Source organism: Rhinatrema bivittatum, chromosome 2, assembly GCF_901001135.1.
Source record: "Rhinatrema bivittatum chromosome 2, aRhiBiv1.1, whole genome shotgun sequence".
Taxonomy (NCBI): domain Eukaryota; kingdom Metazoa; phylum Chordata; class Amphibia; order Gymnophiona; family Rhinatrematidae; genus Rhinatrema; species Rhinatrema bivittatum.
This window is the reverse complement of record NC_042616.1, coordinates 36,772,407-36,791,225: the sequence shown is the minus strand read 5'-3', so window position 1 is coordinate 36,791,225 and position 18,819 is coordinate 36,772,407. Positions and strand designations below refer to the sequence as shown.

General features: G+C 45.9%; 1 protein-coding gene across 1 annotated transcript in view; it reads left to right on the top strand.

Moving 5' to 3' along the window:
- LOC115083186 (zinc finger protein 850-like) overlaps window positions 1-17,372 on the top strand; it is a 133,466-nt gene extending 116,094 nt beyond the window's left edge. The window contains exons 7-10 of the mRNA XM_029586993.1: window positions 331-369; window positions 739-865; window positions 8,234-8,353; window positions 12,742-17,372. Coding sequence (XP_029442853.1) covers window positions 331-369; window positions 739-865; window positions 8,234-8,353; window positions 12,742-14,852 — 2,397 coding nt within the window. The 3' untranslated portion in view covers window positions 14,853-17,372. The remainder of the gene's footprint in view (window positions 1-330; window positions 370-738; window positions 866-8,233; window positions 8,354-12,741) is intronic.
- Window positions 17,373-18,819: the final 1,447 nt, after the last annotated feature.

The following is an 18,819-nucleotide window of genomic DNA, read 5'->3' as shown; positions in this document are numbered from 1 at the left end:
CTCTCGTAAGTCTTAAAGGAAAGCTCATCATTCAGTGCAGTCGAGGGATGATGTAACGTTCACGTGGCTTCAGTGTGATGTCATCAGGCTGCGCCCAGCAGAAAGAGAAACTGCCCTGAGCTGGAGATGGACACAAAGGGATTTTTCTTCTTTCATTGGCAGATTACAGCTGGAAACCTGAAACCTTTAGCCCCAGCTCACAGCTTTTGCTTTTCTCTCTCCCTCCTCCTGTTCCTGTAATAGACCCTGAGCTGCATTGAAAGAGGCAAACACTCAGCTCTTCCCCGACCCGAGAAAGAGCCCTCAATACATTTCTAATTCTGAAAGCAGCAAAAACAGATGAAAATGCCTGCAGGGGCTTCTGCTCGGGTAGGAGATTTCCCACAATGTCCTGCTCTCTCTATGCAATTCCTGTTGCAGCTTTCTAACCTGGGATACTGCAGAGTCAGGCCTGACTTCATTAAAGTCTCGAGGAGACCTGGGGTACAGAAAAGACACTGGGGTCCTCATGAGTGTAAGGAGGGAAATCAGAAATCCCAAGTGAGACTTTGTATCCCAGAATCTGTGTATAACTGGTTTCCAGTTCATATAATCTCGATATAGGACTCTTGCTATCTGACTGTGAATTATTTACACCCAGGAAACTCAAGTCATTGCCATGCTGAGCCCCAGCACAGGGCAGTCTCCTAATGGATGAGATGCAGAAGGTGCTGATTGAGTTTCTGGTTTGTGTTTCAGGTCCCAGTAACCTTTGAGGACATCGCTGTCTATTTCTCTCAGGAGGAGTGGAAGGATTTAAAAAAATGGGAAAAGGAGCTTTACAAGGATGTGATGAAGGAGAATTATCAGCTGCTCAGCTCACTAGGTAAGAAGTGACATTTTATCTTTTTTTTCAGAAAAATATTTTTGGGTGGGGGAAGAATATAATATTATTTGATTATAAATTGATTGAAAGCATCTGTTCCTGAAATACCCAGATCAGTCCAGACAAGTGGGTTTTGCCTCCCTACCAGCAGATGGAGTTAGAGAAACAAAACTTTGAGGCACTGCTACATAATAGAGTGCCACCTGCAGTCCCTTCCGTATTTCTCTGACTCCAGCAGATGGTAGAGGTGCAAACCTGAAGTCTGAGATTAAGAAAGAGAGAGAGAGAGAAATTGAAGTAGGAGAATTTTGGAGGAAGCTCCCTGATGTGTTAGGCTCCTTGGCGGATCATCCCTCAGGTTGAGCCGGGCATCTGGGTGGTTGGAAACCGCTGCCTTGAGCTCACCCGCATCAGGGGACTGGTTCTCTCAGGGCCTCTGTCTGCAAGGCCCTGGAATCAGGGAAGTACGCCTGTGTGTGTTTTTTGCCTTTGTATCTGTGATTTTAAAGCTAAAAAATAAAGAAAAGAAAAAGAAAGGAGCAGAAAGGCAAACAGCTGGTTGCTGGGGGGGGGCGGCAGGTACAGCCATGAGGCAGTGAGGGCTGCAGGCCTCGGCAGACAGAAGGTAATTACTGCGCTGGTCCACATGTGTCCCAGGGGGAGCAGCATTAGTGGCCAAGCCTATAGCGGAGGAGGCGTGGCCGCAGTTGTTGCGGCTGCATTTGTTTTTTCCGTGCGTATCCAGAAGTCCTGCTGAAGCTAGAGAGCAATGGTCTTTTCCGCTGGTGCCTGGCTGAATTTTCTGTGCCTCAGGAAACGGCGTAGCATGGTTAAGAATTTAAAAAAAGGTGTGCGCCAGGGCGGTGACTAAGGCCAGTGGTGTTTGCAGGTTGCGGGGCGGCCATCAGTGCGGGAGCACATGTGGGCTGGAGTGTACTTGAATTCTCACTCCCTCTGTTCTGGTTGCACTTCGGAAGAGAAGGGATCCTCAGCAGGGGTGCACTTCCCACCCTTTGGGGGGGGACATCGGTGTCAGCAGCCGAGGAGTCCAGGGGGCCCGTTGAGGAGGCTGGATCCATGGAGGGCCGCAAGCAGGAGTCGTTTTTAACTAGGGAACCCAGAGATTCCCCTTCCCTGTTTTCTCGTGGGGTTCAGGGGGACTCTGACGACAGCCTGGAGCAGAAGACAGATGGCCTTGAGGGATTTTCACCGAAATGTATCGTCTTGATGCATAAAGCCTTCTGGCGAGGTAGGGGACGAAGGGGATGCGGGTGAGAGTCAGGCCTCCCCTATTCGTGCCAAAGAAGCCTAAGAGGGCCACAGGTGGGACCGGGAACCTGCTGCATCATCTGTGACCGTGTCGGGTGGAGTTGGAGGTGGACTTCAGGGATGGGGGGGACTCCATGGATGATCTGCAGGATGTCCCTTTGGGCCACCAGGGGTGGTTCCAGACGCTGATGTGACTGTGGCACCAGGTGTGGACCTGGATGTAGCTAAAGATGACCCGGATGATCCTCGAGTTGTCCGTTTATTTAAAAAGGTGGAACTATGCCCCCTTATTCCTCAGGTCTTGGAGGAAATGGGGGTTAAAGTGACTCGGGAGGAGTCGGATAGCGAGGGGGTGAGTCCGTTCCTGGATGGATTGAGGCCCCCCCCCCCCCGAGTGCCTTTCCCTTACCTAAGACAATCAGAAAGTTGGGAAGCTATATCCCCTGATGGGGGAGACTTTGGAGATACTGCGGGTACCGAAGATGGATGCTGCGGTGTTGGCGGTCACTTGAAAGACGACCATCCCGGTGGTGGGGGCTGCCGTTTTGAAGGATGTACAGGTTAGAGATTTACCTAAAGCGGATGTTTGAGGTCCATGCGCTGAGTCTTTGGGCTGCCATTTGTGCCAGCCTGATGCAGAGGGCCTGTCTGTGTGGGGTGCAGAAAGCACAGGATCCAGCTTCTACAGGAGATGGTGCCCTGCAGTCAGCTCGTTTAGAGGCTGGGGTGGCTTTGGTTTGCACATCAGCCAGGAGTATGGTCTTGGCGGTGGCGGCCCGCAAGCTTTTGTGGCTGCGCAATTGGTCAGCGGACATATGGTTGAAGACTCAGCTGTGTAGTCTCCTTTCAAAGGGAAGCTTTTCTTCAGGGAGGATTTGGATCAGCTGATGAAGAATTTGGGTGAATCTAAGGGGAACAGGCTGCCTGAGGATAAGCGTGCTTTTAAGAAGGTGTTCCCGCCTCGAACCCAGTTTAGGGATTCGAGGAGATTTCACTCTGGTAGAACTATCTCCAATGTGTCTGTGAAGCCAACAGGCAACCGCCAGCAGTCCTTTTGTGGAGGCTATAAAGACTCCAGGGATGATGCCAACTCCAGGGATGATGCCAACTCAAGGGGTTGGTGGTGGAAAGTCAACACAAGGTATAGAAGCTGTAGGGGGCAGCTTGTCCAGCTTTCTCATGGAGTGGACCAGGATTACCTCAGACCGTTGGGTGCTAGAGGCCATAAGAGATGGCTACACTCAAACTTTTGTGCCCGGTTAGGAAGGCCTTTCTCGAGTCTCACGTGATCTCTCGCAGCAAGCAGGAGGCTGTGTAGTGGACGCTGCAAAGGTTACTGGATCTATGTGCAATAGTGCCCATACCCTGGGAGGTACAAGGGCAGGGCAGGTACTACATTTACTTCATGGTTCCCAAGAAGGAGAGTACCTTCTGTCCAATTCTCGACCTGCAGAAGGTGAACAGGGCCCTTTGGGTGCCATGTTTTCGTGTGGGGACATTGTGCACAGTTGTAGCGGAAGTCCACAAAGGAGAGTTCCTGGCATCCCTAGACTTAATGGAGGCATATCTTAATATTCAGATTCGGATGGACCATCAGTCATTTCTTCGTTTCATAGTGCTGAGTCAGCATTTTCAGTTTCGGGCCCTTCCTTTCAGACTGGCAACGGCGCCGTGAATCTTCACCAAGGTGATGGTGGTAGTGGTAGTGGCTGTGGCCCTATGCAAACAAGGAGTTCTAGTTCATCCGTACCTGGATGATCGGCTCTTTCGAGCACAGTCAGAGAAGGAGTATGAGAGGTAGCTTCAATGATGATGAACACCTTGCAATCACTAGGTTGGGTCATAAATGTGTCAAATAGCCATCTGGGTCCGACCCAGTCTTTGGAGTATCTGGGAGCTCTATTTGATACTAGGAAGGGCAGGGTGTTCTTATCTGAAGACTGAGTGAGGAGGTTGCAGGCACAGGTGACACGCCTGCTTCGTTTTACGTTGCCAACGGCTTGGGATTACTTCAAATGCTCAGTTCCATGGAATCCACATTAGAATTGATTCTATGGGTGTTTGCACACATGAGACCTCTGTAGTACGCTCTGTTGGCCAGGTGGGACCCGATGTCGGGACAATATAATCTGCCATTGCCCTGCTGCGAAAATTCAGGTCTACTCTCTATCGGTGGCTGTCTCAATGCAATCTGATGAAGGGAATGGACCTGAAACCCCCAGCCTGGGTGATGGTCACCATGGCTGCAGATTTGCGTGTTTTCGGACAATGCGACAACAGTGACGTACGTCAGCCATCAAGGCAGGGCGAATAGTCGGGCGGTAGCTCTGGAGGCACAGTGTTTGTGTTTGGTAGAGTGCCATCTTGAGGACATAGCGACTTCACATGTTGCAGGGGCGGAAAACGAACAGGCAGACTTCCTCAGCAGGCAGCAACTGGACCCAAGGGAATGTGAGTTGTCCCACGAGGCTTGGAACTGCATTTGTGCTAGGTGGGGTGTTCCCCAGCTGGGCCTCATAGCGACACAGTTCAGCGCAAAGACAGAGAGGTTTCTCAGTTTCAGAAGAGAGGTCAGTTTGATGGGCCTGGATGCTCTAGTATGTCCTTGGCCGCGGGGATCTTGCTGAACATGTTTCTTCCTTGGCCTCTGGTTGCTCAAATTCTGAGGCGTATAGAGGCACATCCTGGTTCTGTGGTGTTGGTAGCACCCGAGTGGCTGCAGTGTTTATGGTTTGCAGATCTGGTCCATCTGGTGGTGGTCGGATCCCTTCGGCTGACTCATCTATCAAAGGTGCTGCATCAGGGGCCCATATTTTCAGATTGAGAGGATCACTTTTGTCTTTCAGCTTGGCTTTTGAGAGGTGGCGACTGTGCTTGGAAGGTTATTCAGAGCATCTCCATGTTTCTCCAGGCTCGTCGACCTGCCACTTTGGCGTATAATCAGGTCTGGAGGGCGTTTGAGTCTTGGTGACTTCAGAGACGGGTGCATCCCCTGTCAGTGGAGGTTCCTCTCATCTTGGAATTTGTGCAACAGGGCTTGTCTAAGGGTCTTGCCTATAGTTCCATTCACATTCAGGTGTCAACTTTGGGCTCTCTTAGGAGCAAATGGCGAGGGAGGTTCTTGCCCTCGCATCTGGATATGGTTTGTTTCTTAAGAGGTCAAGCATTTGCGACTTATTGTCTGGAAGTCATGCCCAGTTTGGAGCCTTAATTTGGTCTTGCTAGTTTTGTGTGGGGCTATGTTTGAGCCTTTGAGTAGAGTGACACTGAAGGCTTTGACTCTGAAGGCAGTGTTCCTGGTGGCCTTCTGTTCGACCCAACAGGTTTCGGAGTTATAGGCTGTTTCTTGCAAGAATCCCTTTTTGTAGATATCCCATGATGGGGTTTCCTTGCGGACTGTTCCCTCTTTTTGGTCTAAGGTGGTGTCCTCCTTTCATGTTAATCGGTGGACCCAGCTTTTCCAAAGTGGTCTAAGGATTCCCCTAGGGGTAGGGAGCTGCATCTTTTGGATGTGAGAACTCTTGTGTTATCTGGAGCTGTCAAATATTTCCAGTGCTCTGATCACCTTTTTGTCCTGTATGGGGGCAGGAAGAAGGGAGAGAAGGCCTCTAAGGCTACCATTTCCTATTGGTTGAAAGAGGCTATTTGCACGGCCTATATTTGTAAGGGTCATCAAGTTCCAGTGGGGCTGAAGGCGCACTCTACAAGATCGCGAGCCACTTCCTGGGCAGAATGACAGTTGCTGTCACCTCAGGAGATTTGTAGGGCTGTGGGGTGGTCCTCGTTGCATACTTTCACCAGACATTACCGCATGGATGTGAGGGCTCAGGAAGAAGCGTTCTTTGGTGAGAATGTTCTGCTTGTGGGTCTTTTGGGTTCCCGCCCACTCTAGGGGTGCTTTGGTACATCCCACTGCTCTGGACTGATCTGGGTATGTTCAGGAAAGGAAATTTGGTTCTTACCTGCTAATTTTCGTTCCTGTAAAACAAAGGATCAATCCAAAGACCCATCCCATCACTGCCGAAAGTCTGTGTTTTTTGCCAGCCGGTGGCTCAAGTTGGTTTGCCTTTCAGGGTATTTGGGCAGTTGCTGATCATGGTTTGGATTTAGTGTTTGGGAGTGTTTTGGGCTCTAGGTTTTTTTTCCCTGTTAGCCCGAGAGAGAGGTTTTGGGGTTACATCTTGGCTTGGGTACAGGTGAATACTGAGGGGACTGCAGGTGGCACACTCTGTTATGTAGCAGTGCCTCAAAGTTTTGTCTGGACTGATCTGTGGTATTACAGGAACGAAAATTAGCAGGTAAGAACCAATTTTCCTTTATTGCAGCTCACTGTTAACCAGATATTTTCCAGCATAAAAGCTTGAGAGAGAGGAATGAATGACATCCTCGTCATAAAGAGAGAGCGTAAGAGGTTGCGTCAGAAAGAAAATGCTTAAACTGGAAATGAGAACGTCACAAGAGATTTATAGAAAGGGCTAAAAATATGTGGAGGGGAGGGGCTGTGTAGGAGGATAGTGATGGGGCTGAAGGAGGAAGGAGAGAAAGATGGGTGAGAAGGACAGGACTATGGTACAGGAGAAGAGTGAATAAATAGGAGAAGGATGGGAGAAATGCAGGGAGGTAGGAGGAGAGAATGAAGGGAATGTGAGAGAGGGCAGGAAGGGAGGGTTTGATAGAGGACAGTAGAAAGGGTAAAGAGATGGAGGAGAGAAAAAGGAACAGGAACAATTTTTTGGTGGAGGAGAAACAACGGGAAGAGAGAAAGTCATAAAAAAAATAAGGGAACGGATCAGGAAATATAAAGATGGAAGGAAAAGTAAGGGAGAATAAACAGAGTAAAATAAAATGGATGAGGGAGAGGAAGGGAGCAGGCTTGTCACACATACGATCCTCAGATCACGATCCAGCCTGCAGATGGTTTCAGTGTGGCCCACCAGCTGCACTGCTGTCACTGCTTGTTCTCCCCATCTTTTCTCACCTTGTTTGATTGTTCCTGGGGGAGGAGGGGAAGCTACAGATTGTGATTCAGGTGTTTAATTAGGAACATTTCATGGGAAAGGAAAGAGGAGCTTATGGATCTTTGCTCCGGATCTTTTAGGTGCCTTGCAATGCTGCCTGGGCTGTAGCCACTCCTCTTCCTTCGGGTCACAGGTGGCCCAGGCTCAGATCCCCACTCCTGTCACCTGTTTGAAAAAGCAAAGATGCAAGCTGAAGCTGCTGCTGACCATAAGGCACCAGTGGCCAAACCCAGAAGCAGGAGAAGGAAAGGCAACACTGGCAGAGAGATAGGGACACTGCTGCTTCCACTGCTTATCGCTCAGCCACCCATCCCTCAGCTGCCAACAGTAATCCGCAAAATACGGTGGCTGCTAGATCACAGCCACTGGAAGCGCATGACAGAGGCTGGGGCAGGAAGCTAGGATCATGGATTCCCAAATATGGACAGGGAACAGAGGATAATCCCGATTTCCCCCACCTCTGGCTTCTAACTTGCTCTTCTCCTGTCTCCAGTGCCGGCACCACTTCTCACATGGTTCAAACCCATCAGCTGATTGCAGGGGCAGAAATCATTAGAAGCATCGTCTCAGAAGACAGGAAGAAGATGAGCAGGTTAAAAGTGCCAGGCCGCTGCTGGTGCCAGACCAGGAAGCAGGGAGTGCATGAGTAAGGCCTGAAACTGGGGTGGCAAGGGTTGTGGGGGATCAAGCTCGGGGTGCCTGATACTGCAGCATGCTGCGGGGCTCAGGATGTCACCTGCAGGGTAACTCAGGAATATTTAAGGGAAAGGATTTCCTAGGAGAAAACAAAGCTTCCAAAACCCCTGTTTTACCACCACATCATCACGCCAAAGAGAGGGACTGATCTGATTACTGATTACTTCCCAAAAGCATGATAATATGCAATAAGGTTTCAAACTATAGAAAGAATCATTCTTGTATAGCTGCTTTTATTGATTATAGTAGAGCTCCAGGGAGGATACTTTTGTGTTTTCTGTGCTCCTGTTACCATATATAGCGCGTCCTCCTGAAAGTAACCAGTAATATTGTTTGCTAAGCATTGAGTGACTCTGGGAAACCTAATGCAGTGTTCTTACCCCAGGAACAGGCTCTCCATCCATCACCCCTGAGATTATATCCCACATTGACCGAGGGGAAGAGCCTTACATCAGGGATGAGCCGGGATCAGAGGAAGGAGAAACTGGAAAAAGCAGCTGCTCAGGTGAGTCGAGAAGTAATAGGGACTGGTGTGAAAATGCTGAGCTGAAGAGTGGAAGGAGCAGGTGAGAACAGTTAACCACGTGACTGAGTTTGTGTGGAAGGCAGCACAAGGGACCCTGGAGAGTCCCTAGTAATGGCAGCTGTTCAGATCTGGCTGTGATGATAAAATTAAATTAGCAGCTAGGTCTGCCTAGCAGGCTGCAGGCTCTGTAATGACTACAAGTCCTAGGAGAAATGTGGCCAGATTTTTGGGCAACAGCAACACCATTATGTATTTATTTATATTAAATGCATATATTTTGTCCATATATCGAAGAGCCGATCAAGGCAAACCGTAAAAAAAACTCTCATAAAATGATGCAACAGACATCAATAACTACTTAAAATTTAAAAACACACTAAACTGGGGGGAGGAGTCAAGCTGGCGCCCTGACCAGACACGTGTGCCTCAGCTCTCCCTGAACTTTCCCTTCCCCTCTCCCCCTGGAATATTCTGCTCATTTATAACCCCTTTAGTACATTATCAATGATAAAGATAAAGTTGTTTTTAGTTTATACAAAGTTATTCTCCTTCTTTCTACCTTTTCCACCCTACCTATCAGTTCTTTTATGTTATTATATATAATCATATGTTTGTTACTTTGCTCAAAGTTTACACCTTTTTTGCATTAACTATGATATGTTACTCTGTTCATTGTATTTTCCTCCTTTACAGTTCAATGTAAGCCGGCATGATGTGCCTTACGAATGTCGGCAAAGAAAAGCCTATAAATAAATAAATAAATAAATTGCTTGTGGAGTTTGTGGGGAGGAGGAGTGTGATCTGGAGTCAAGGGAGGAAGGAATGAGACGTGGTTGAAGGATAGAGTTCAAGGGTAGGCTTGTTCGAACAGCCAGGTCTTTAGCTTTTTTTGGAAGGTAGCTGTGCAGTGTTCCGGGTGGAGATTACAAGGTGAAGACATTTGCATTACTAACTGCTCTGGGAACTCTAATTTAACCTTGAAAACATCCTGGAGATTAGTTTTTACAACCTTCCTTTTTAATCACAAGGGAAGTAATGAAACATTTATCCACTCAGTGCTGTTCTCTTGAGCATCATAAGTGCCAACTTTAAGCCATCAATAGTGTTCACTTGTATTTTCTATTGGAGGGATTCTTTTAATAAATTTTAAATATTTCAGTCTTTAGCAGTGTGGCTAGAATTACTGGGCAGAGAGGATGCTCTTTTTCTGCCATCATCGGTTAATTTTTTTTTGAATTATATATTTATTGATTTTTCATATTAGACATGTAATAAAACATAATTATTAAACTATACCATAAGATCATTCCATCTCAATCAAAATTCCATTAATATTTATAGTCCAATTTATGATATAATCAACAGAAACTTTTCAATCATTATCTTATAACCAGAGGCAAAATGAAAAATTGGGAGATATAAGAAAAAACATTATCTTGAAATTAACATTGTATTCCTGCTTATAAATTATACTTCACCACTGGGCTGTGAGGGAATTACTTCTACTCTCTTTTGTTCAACAAATGTTTTTAGATGATCGGGGACAAAAAAGATGTATACATCTAGTTGTTTCTTGATCACACATTTGCAGGGATATATCGCAGGGTAAAAGTGAATCCCATCGCAATCAATTCTTGTCTATATAACAAAAACTCTCTTCTTCTTGCCTGTGTTGTAATTGATAAATCGGGGAAAATTTTTACCAAACTTTCATGAAACATGATAGGGTACTTGCCAAAGTATTGTTTCATAACATTATTAAGTTCAATTAAATTAAGAAAAGTTACCACTAGTGTTCCCCTATCTATTATCAAGTTATTAGTACTTTCAAGAAAATTTGTGAGGTTGCCTTGAAAGGGCATTTCCTCTGTTATTAAGTGTGGATCTTTCTTAGGAAGAAAATAGCAATGACTAATAACTGGGATTTCATTTTCTAAAAAATTCACTGCTTCTATCAGAAACCTCCTTAACGTTTCCATCAATGTCTGCCCAGCCACCCTAGGGAAATTGAGCAGACGAAGATTTAATCGTTTGCTATTATTTTCGAAAATTTCAATTCTTCTAGATAGTGAATCTCTATCCTTTGCTACCAAAGCTTGAAATTCTAAATTCTTTTTCTCCCTGTCTTCTAATGATGAAATTCTTTCCTCAGATTTTTTAACTATATCACGGATTTCCATAATATCCTGCTGACCTTTCCCTGCCATTGTGTCCACCTTCCTGTCTAACCCTTTTATATCTGTAGACATTTTAGTCATAATATCCCAAAGCAGTTCCAATGTTACCACAGCAGGGCGTTCGGGAGTCTCTATGGGGCCACCAGCTGAGAGATGATCTTGTATCTCATTTCCAGTCCCTCCTATGATGTTCTCCATATGGGGTTGTGACTCAATTATATTGAGTTCCTCAGGTGAGTCCATTCTGAGACCCTCTGTTACCCTGCACAAAGGTGGTCTATCCAGGTTCGGGCTCAGTGATGCCTCCTCCATGGACTCTGATACTCCTCCCAAAGTACCTGAGCCAGCGGTATCCTTGGCCACTGGGGTTAAAGCAGGTGCTGACAAAAAACGAACTATTTCCTGTTGTATTGGCGACGGAGGGGGAAGGGAGGGAAACACCCTTATTCTCCCCTTCCGTTTTGGCGGCATCTTAAAGAGAGTCTTAAGTTACTTTTACAACAGAAAGTTCGTTCTTGCAACAATGTTAAACAGTTACTTGCCTCTGTGGCAGCAGACACTCCGGCAGGGCTTCACCTCCAAACCTCTCAACACCGAACTAAGCCGCACAAAGCCGCGCGCCCCTTAGGTGGCGCGCCGGCGACGGTGGTGCGCCTAGGAGACGCTGCTCTTATAGCGTCTCTCGGCCCCTCCCGCTGACGTCGGGGTAGCTGCCAGTAAACCAGGAAATGGTAATGGTAATAGGAGCTCTCCGGGTGCTTTTTCTCCGCCGAAATCGCTGCAGCTCAGGTACCTCTGGACGCCGCTCTTATAGCGTCTCTCGGCCCCTCCCGCTGACGTCGGGGTAGCTGCCAGTAAACCAGGAAATGGTAATAGGAGCTCTCCGGGTGCTTTTCCTCCGCCGAAATCGCTGCCATCATCGGTTAATTTACTGTAGAACTGCAGAGACCTTTTACAGCTCCTCTTGAGATCTTTCCAAACACTCAGATGGTTTCTTTTATGAGCAGCAGCAAATTTGAAAGGATCAGGATTTCACCAAGAGACTCAGGGATTTTGCATCAATTGCAAGGTCTCCAAGAAAATATTAAAAAGCTCCAGGTCAGACTGAATACATCTCCAGCCTCTTTCCTTCTTCAGTAAGCCTAGAGGGAACAGGAGAAGAGGGGGGAGTCTGCAGCAGACATTGCAAGCAGCATGTGATGAGAAAGAGGAGAGGAGCTGCAGTCTGTAGTTGAGATGCCAGGACCTGGGACTCCCTCCGCTAAGGGTAGAGTGAGGGTGCCAAGCCAGGGAGCTGTGACTTATAGGGATAGGATTAAAGAGAGAGCTGGGGTCATAGAGAGAAGAAGGGGAATAATGCTAGGCTTATTCCTAAAGGGGAGAATGAGGGAGCATTGAGAGCAGAAGGAGATTTTGCTAGTGGCTGAAAAGGATCAGTGAGTACTGTTTTATTGAGTAAATCTGGGACTTAAAGTTTAGGGGAGAGTGATTTATAGACTCTAATCCCATGAAAGAGGACAAGAGACATTTTCACACCAAAAATAAGTCTTGGAGAAATCCAGTCCTTATTAATAGATTAATCATTGTCCCCTTACAGGTATTATTATTATTAATTTATATTCTGACTTTCAGCCACTTCAAAGTAATTGCCAAATTAACATTAAATATACCACATGCATTTAAAGGACTTTAGTTTACACATCCCTTCACCCTTACTAACCTAAATTAAATAAGTACACAACAATACTAAGATGCAGATGCCCCTAACACCAGGCTGGGACACTGGGTGTGTACTGACTCAGAGGGAAGAGTGCCTTCTAAGATTCTGCTGGGACACTGGGTCAGTGCTGAATGAAAGGGGAAATGCCGTAGTATGGGGTCATTACCAAATTACTGCAAAGAAGAGAAGATGTAACTGCTGTTACCCTCAAGTTCTTTTAAGTCTGGGGTTCCTCAAGGGCTGCAAACAGGTCTGGTGTTCCAGGCGAGCAAAATATTTAAATTAGGCTTCTTGTTAGGCCATATTTATATGCAGATATGTCTGAATATGGGGGAGGTCCTAAGCACCAGATCCATATGTGGACCTTGATAATAGCTACTCTGAGACTTGTCCATGCTTGGAAAACCTTGAACATTGTCACTGTGAGTCTCCCTCATATCAAATAATGTTTGGTTTTTTTTCTTATCCAGAGATCGATGAGTCCAAGAGAGGACATGAGGAGACACATCCTGAGGAACCCACTAAACATCTGGAAGTGACTGAAACTGTACTAGAGCCAGATGGAGGGGATATGTGCCCATGTTGTTACTGGGAGAAAAACTGGTGGATTCAGTATAAAGCAGAGGAAGGACTAAGAAACTCAGCAAGAGACTCCACTGAGAAAGTGATTTCCTATGAGCACAGTTCCTGTGATATCTCCCACACTATGGAGCAGCAGAAAAATCAGAAAATAGAAGAACAGTATCTATTTAATGATTATGGAAACTGCTACATTGATCAGAGAACTCTAAAATCACAAGATAGATTTCATGGAGGAGAGAGACCATATGCATGTACAGATTGTGATAATAACCTCTGTCAGAAGGACCCTGTCCCAGTAAATGAGAAAATCCATACTAACTACAATAGACCATTTCTCTGTAGTGAAGATGGGAAATGCTTACTTCACAAACCAGGCCAGCTAATGTTTAAGAGAAGTCACACAGAAGAGAGGCCATTTCCATGCACCGAATGTGGGAAAAGCTTTACTATAAAGGAAAATCTTCTGATACACCAGAGAACCCATAAAGGTAAAAGACCCTTTGCACGTACTCAATGTGAGAAGAGCTTCATTCATAAAAAAAGCCTACTAATTCATCAGAGAACACACATAGGGGAAAGACCATTTCTTTGCACAGAATGTGGGAAAAGCTTCAATCAGAAGGGAGCACTTACACAGCACCTGAGAATTCACACTGGGGAGAGACCCTTTCCATGCACTGAATGTGGGAAAAGCTTCAGGGAGAAGAAAGCTCTTACACGACATCTGAGAATTCACACTGGAGAGAGACCTTATTCATGCATTGAATGTGGGAAAAGCTTCACACAGAAGGGAGGGCTTATACAACACTTGAGATTTCATGCTGGAGAGAGACCCTTTGCATGTTCTGAATGTGGAAAATGCTTCAGTCAGAAAGGAGCACTTACACGACACCTGAGAATTCATGCTGGAGAGAGACCTTATTCATGCACTGAATGTGGGAAAAGCTTTATTCAGAAGGGCAATCTTCTGATACATCAGAGAATCCATCAAGGAGAGAAGCCTTTTCCATGCAAGGACTGTGACAAAAGCTTTATCAAGAAGAGAGATCTTCTGATACACAAAAGAAGCCACACAAGAGAGAGACCTATACCATGCAATGAATGTTCGAAAAGCTTCAGACAGAAGACCAGTCTTGTAAAGCACCTGAGAATCCACTCTGGAGAAAGACCCTTTTTATGTAATGAATGTGGGAAAAGCTTTACTTTGCTTGGAAATCTTCTGAAACACCAGAAAATCCATAAAAGTGAGAGACCCTTTGCATGCAGTCAGTGTGAGAAGAAATTCTTTCAGAAGAAAAACCTTATAATTCATCTGAGAACCCACACAGGAGAAAGACCATTTATTTGCACTGAATGTGGGAAAAGCTTTATTCAGAAGGGGAGACTTCTGATGCACCAGAGAATCCATACAGGAGAAAAACCCTTCCCATGCAAGGAATGTAGGAAAAGTTTCAGTCAGAAAAGAGATCTTATTCAGCACCTACGAATACATACCGGGGAAAAACCCTTTCCATGCACTGAATGTGGCAAAAGCTTCAGTCAGAAGGGAAGTCTTACAAAACACTTGAGAATTCACACTGGAGAGAGACCCTTTCCATGCACTGAATGTGGGAAAAGTTTCACAGAGAAAGGAGCGCTTACAGAACACCTGAGAATTCATGCTGGAGAGAGACCCTTTCCATGTGCTGAATGTGGGAAAAACTTCAGGAGGAAGGGAGCGCTTACACAACACCTGAGAATTCACACTGGAGAGAGACCCTTTCCATGCACTGAATGTGGGCAAAGCTTCAGGAAGAAGGGAGCGCTTGCAAAACACCTGAAAATTCATGCTGGAGAGAAACCCTTTACATGCACTGAATGTGGAAAAAGTTTCAGGAAAAAGGGATGGCTTAACCAACACCTGAGAGTTCATACTGAAGAGAGACCCGATACATGCACTGAATGTGGGAAAAGCTTTATTCACAAGTGGGAGCCTTCTGATATACCAGAGAACTCATGATGGAGAGAAGCCCTTTTTGGGCAAGGAATGTGGAAAATGCTTTAATTTGAAGGAAGATATTCTAGATCATCTAAGAGAGCACTGGTGATCTGAAGGGTGGAGATTAGTTGAACAGAGTGAAATTCTCTAGTGAAGATTTGCTGGTTAGCTTTACGTGGTGATCTCATTGTATAACATCTTGATAAGATGTTAGCAACGTGATGGCTTGTGGCCTGGTTTTAGCCTCTGTTGGAAACAGGATGCTGGGCTTGATGGACCCTTGGTCTGACCCAGCATGGCAATTTCTTATGGCTACTATTTAAATACATAAAGAATCAAACAGACACACTCATGCTGGCCACACATCGCCCAGAATAAAATGGTGGTCTCTTACCCTCGGCACTAAGGCTAATGCTGGTGTTAGCAATGGTGCAACATCTTGAGGTGAAGACAACACTGCTGGGATAGTTATAGGCCCTGGTGATCCTGTTCATGGACCCAGCACAGCAGGAAACACACCACAGCCACTGATGAACACATTAACAGGACTGAAAATGGTTACATGGACCCCTAGAGATAAAAAGGAGATTGTGTACTGCTATTTTTATGCAACAAACCCAGAATTTAAATCTAGAGGGTGTACAGAGAGCACATTATAAACTGGGAGAGAGTGTGACTCTTACCTTTCCAAATCCAAGCTCAATGCAAATTACTAATTCGGGTGCAGTAGACAGGCCCCTTCCCCAGAGTGCTTACAATCTAAGGGGGGGATTTACTGATCTGTGGTATTTTCCCTGGAGGGAATTCACTGAACTGTAGTGCTTACTACCGCAGCTTAGTAAATCTCACAGGAAAAGAATTCTGCAGCACAGGGGGCCCCGCACAATGGCAGCCCCCACATCTTAGTGGTGACATCATTTAAAGGGGCACTCCCTCTCCGAAGTGTCCAAATCCCCATGGGTCTAGTGAGATCTCTCTTCCAATCTCTGAAATGGCCAAAGTTAAATTAAAAAAAAAAAAAAAAAAAGTTATTTTTCTTTAATTTGATTGCCCTGTCTCTCCCAGTGACAAAAGCTGTCCCCTTGGAGTATAAAAGTTTACCATTTCCACCCTTCCTTCCCTTACCCCCTGCACTCAACTGGTATGTTAAAGGCCCTGGTGTCGGGTGGATTCAGAGCACCCCCTAGGGTACTGGCTTTGGTCACACCATGGAAAAATGATCACATGATAGGGACTAAAGTGTTCTTGAGGCTGCCCCCTTGCCATTTTGGTCATGGAGTGGCTGCACCCAGAGCCCTAGAGGGTGCACCGGGCTCTATTAGACATCAAGGACTTTAAGGTCCTGGTTGATCAGAGGCAGGGGGAAGGTGGTCCAAGGGTTGGGAATTATATTTTATACTCTAAGGGGCTGGGGTTTGGTCCTCTGGGAAGGGCCAAGGCTGGCAACTTTAAAACTTTTTTTTTTGTTCTATAACTTTGGACCCTGCTGAAGGGTGGTGGGAGTCATCAAGTGCGAAGGTCATTGAAGGACGCAGCCCCGGAGCACCGGGACATGAATTGGCGTCCCAGTACTCTCGAGGAAAGTTAGGTACATCTCTTAAGGTGTAGCCAACCTTTGGTTAAATATCATGGCTTCCAGCTTCACCGCAGGCTGCGGTATTTGATCGGTATATTAATGAGGTGATTTCCTTGCCTTTGCATGCAGATCAACTCATTAAACACCCCTGTTGCCCGGGGCTTTTTTTGGAGGATGAACAGCATGTAGCATTTGTAATTCTGTGCATTCTCTGTGGTAACGCATTTACCAAGGCTTATTAAACGCACACGTTGTTTTGTTTTTTAATTATCATTTTAATTGAATTTTCATAATAATACAAAGATGTAGACACAGGAGTAGTCCAATAGTTATACTCCAATTAAAAGTAGCATAACAAACACATCCCAATGCTAGTGCTAAATGAACTTTACAATGCACAACCCCCTTCCCAACTCTTCACCCACCTCTCGCATTACTCACCTACATTATGTTGAATAGAGAGAGATTTTCTAAAATAAAATGTAAAAAAAAAAAAAATAAAGCATTCCAAAATCATGCCTGTGCTTCTGAAAAGTGTTTCCGTTGGAGCAGGAGGGACTCTATTCAGGGGCATCACCCAGGAATGAAAAGCTTTCCAAACCATACCATAGCTCAAAACAGTTACTATGCAGAAAAAATATCGATAACATATTACTTCTCATAACTGGTGATTTTTTTCATCAAATAGACCTCCAAGAGACGAAGGATCACAGAATCCAATGCAAGTGTAAAGGAGTGACCCCAGGATCAGGCTATATGCCTGATCCACCTTAAAACCTAGAGAGAGAGCTCTTTGGGTGGGACCCTCCTGGGCAGGGATAAGAATGTGAGCCCAGCTGAGAATAGACAGGCCCTGTGTCTCCAGGAGAAGGCAGCTCCTATAACATATTCTGACCTAAGGTGAAGCTGTAAGGTCACAGTGGGAGGTAAGCAGTCTACATGCTGTTATGAATTCTGTTACAATAAAGTGGAATATTTTATGAAAGAGGCTGGAGTCAGTGTGAAGTGTGTCTCCAGCCTCAAAGTTACTTGGCTTAGCCCACTTGTCAGAAGTGAGATTTCTGCTCTGCGCAAGTCTCCAAGGGAGGAAAAAGAAAGTACAGAAGAAAAGTTTGTGTATGTTGCCTGTTAAAGAAGCAGTTTGGAGATAGAAGCAGTGCTGCTAGCTGTGTAAAGAGCAGGGAGGAGTCTAAAAGACTTTGACTTAGGGAGGAGCACAGATTCCATACAGTTTAGATTTTTTTCCTTAATACACAGAGTTGTGTCTTGGGGCCTGAAGATAAATATTAGCTGTAGGAGTTTGTTTGCAAGTAAGGAGACGAGCACCACATGCCTAGAGAGGGAATAGTGAATTTTTTTGCTGGACAAGCAGGGTTTTTTTTTTCCCCCTTTTCCATGGCAGAAAGAAAAAAATATAAATAGAAGGAAACATTTCTTGCAGAGTGTATTAGAACAGGGCATGGTCCTGAAGAAAGTGAAGCTGCCATAAAGGAGCCTGTTGACAGTGTTACAGAAAGTCTGGAGTGGAGCCAGTGAAACACACTGCTGAAACAGGTGGTAGCTTGAAAGGAGTGAGCACCCATGTACCTTCATCTGGTAGGAGTTCCCCTCTCTCTCTATCGAGAGCTACAGTGGAGGGAGAACAGAGGTTTCCCAAAAGAACTGAAGAGGTAATCCAACCAGAAATGCCAGCCCAAGGTAGTGGAGCCAGGGAACTAGAAATTCAGGACAGGCAGAGAAGAAAATGCCTACAGCTGGTGGATGAAATAGAGGAAATTCTGGCAGAGATGACTCGCGTGGAGAGTGAGCTGTCACAGCTCACAAAAAGAATGCACTATATTAATGAAGGAAGGGAGACAAAATGCCAACCTGCCAGAATTAAAGTCAGGAAAGGGCTCGTTGCAGCGGGGGAGCAGAGGAAGATGATGTCTGCAAAAGGGGTTGGGGCCAAGGAGAGACCTGTGGACATTGCTACAGAAAAACCTGGCGGGGACCAAGTAAACACTCAGCTGGAACAGGTGGCGGAAGAAAAGTCAGATGTGATGTTTACCAGTCAGGGCAGACCGCAGCGAGCTGCTCCGGTCATTCCCGCAGGACACCAATGTCACGCCACCGTGCTGCCTTCCTATTGGCCCTCCTTAGGCACACCCGTGTAGTGCCAACTGTAAATAATAGGCCCCGTGGTGGGAACGGTGACTCGGGCGCTCTGAGATGATATCAGCATGGCTGGGTTTTTAAACCCAAGCCGTGCTCCAAGCAAACGCCTTAGTGACGGGTCTCCAGTTCTGGAATTTAATGACGGCTTTTTCAGCACCTTCTTCACTGAGGGGTAGATTTAAAAAAAAAAAGCGCGTTCGCGTACTTTTGTTTGCGCACCAGGCGCAAACAAAAGTATGCTGGATTTTATAAGAT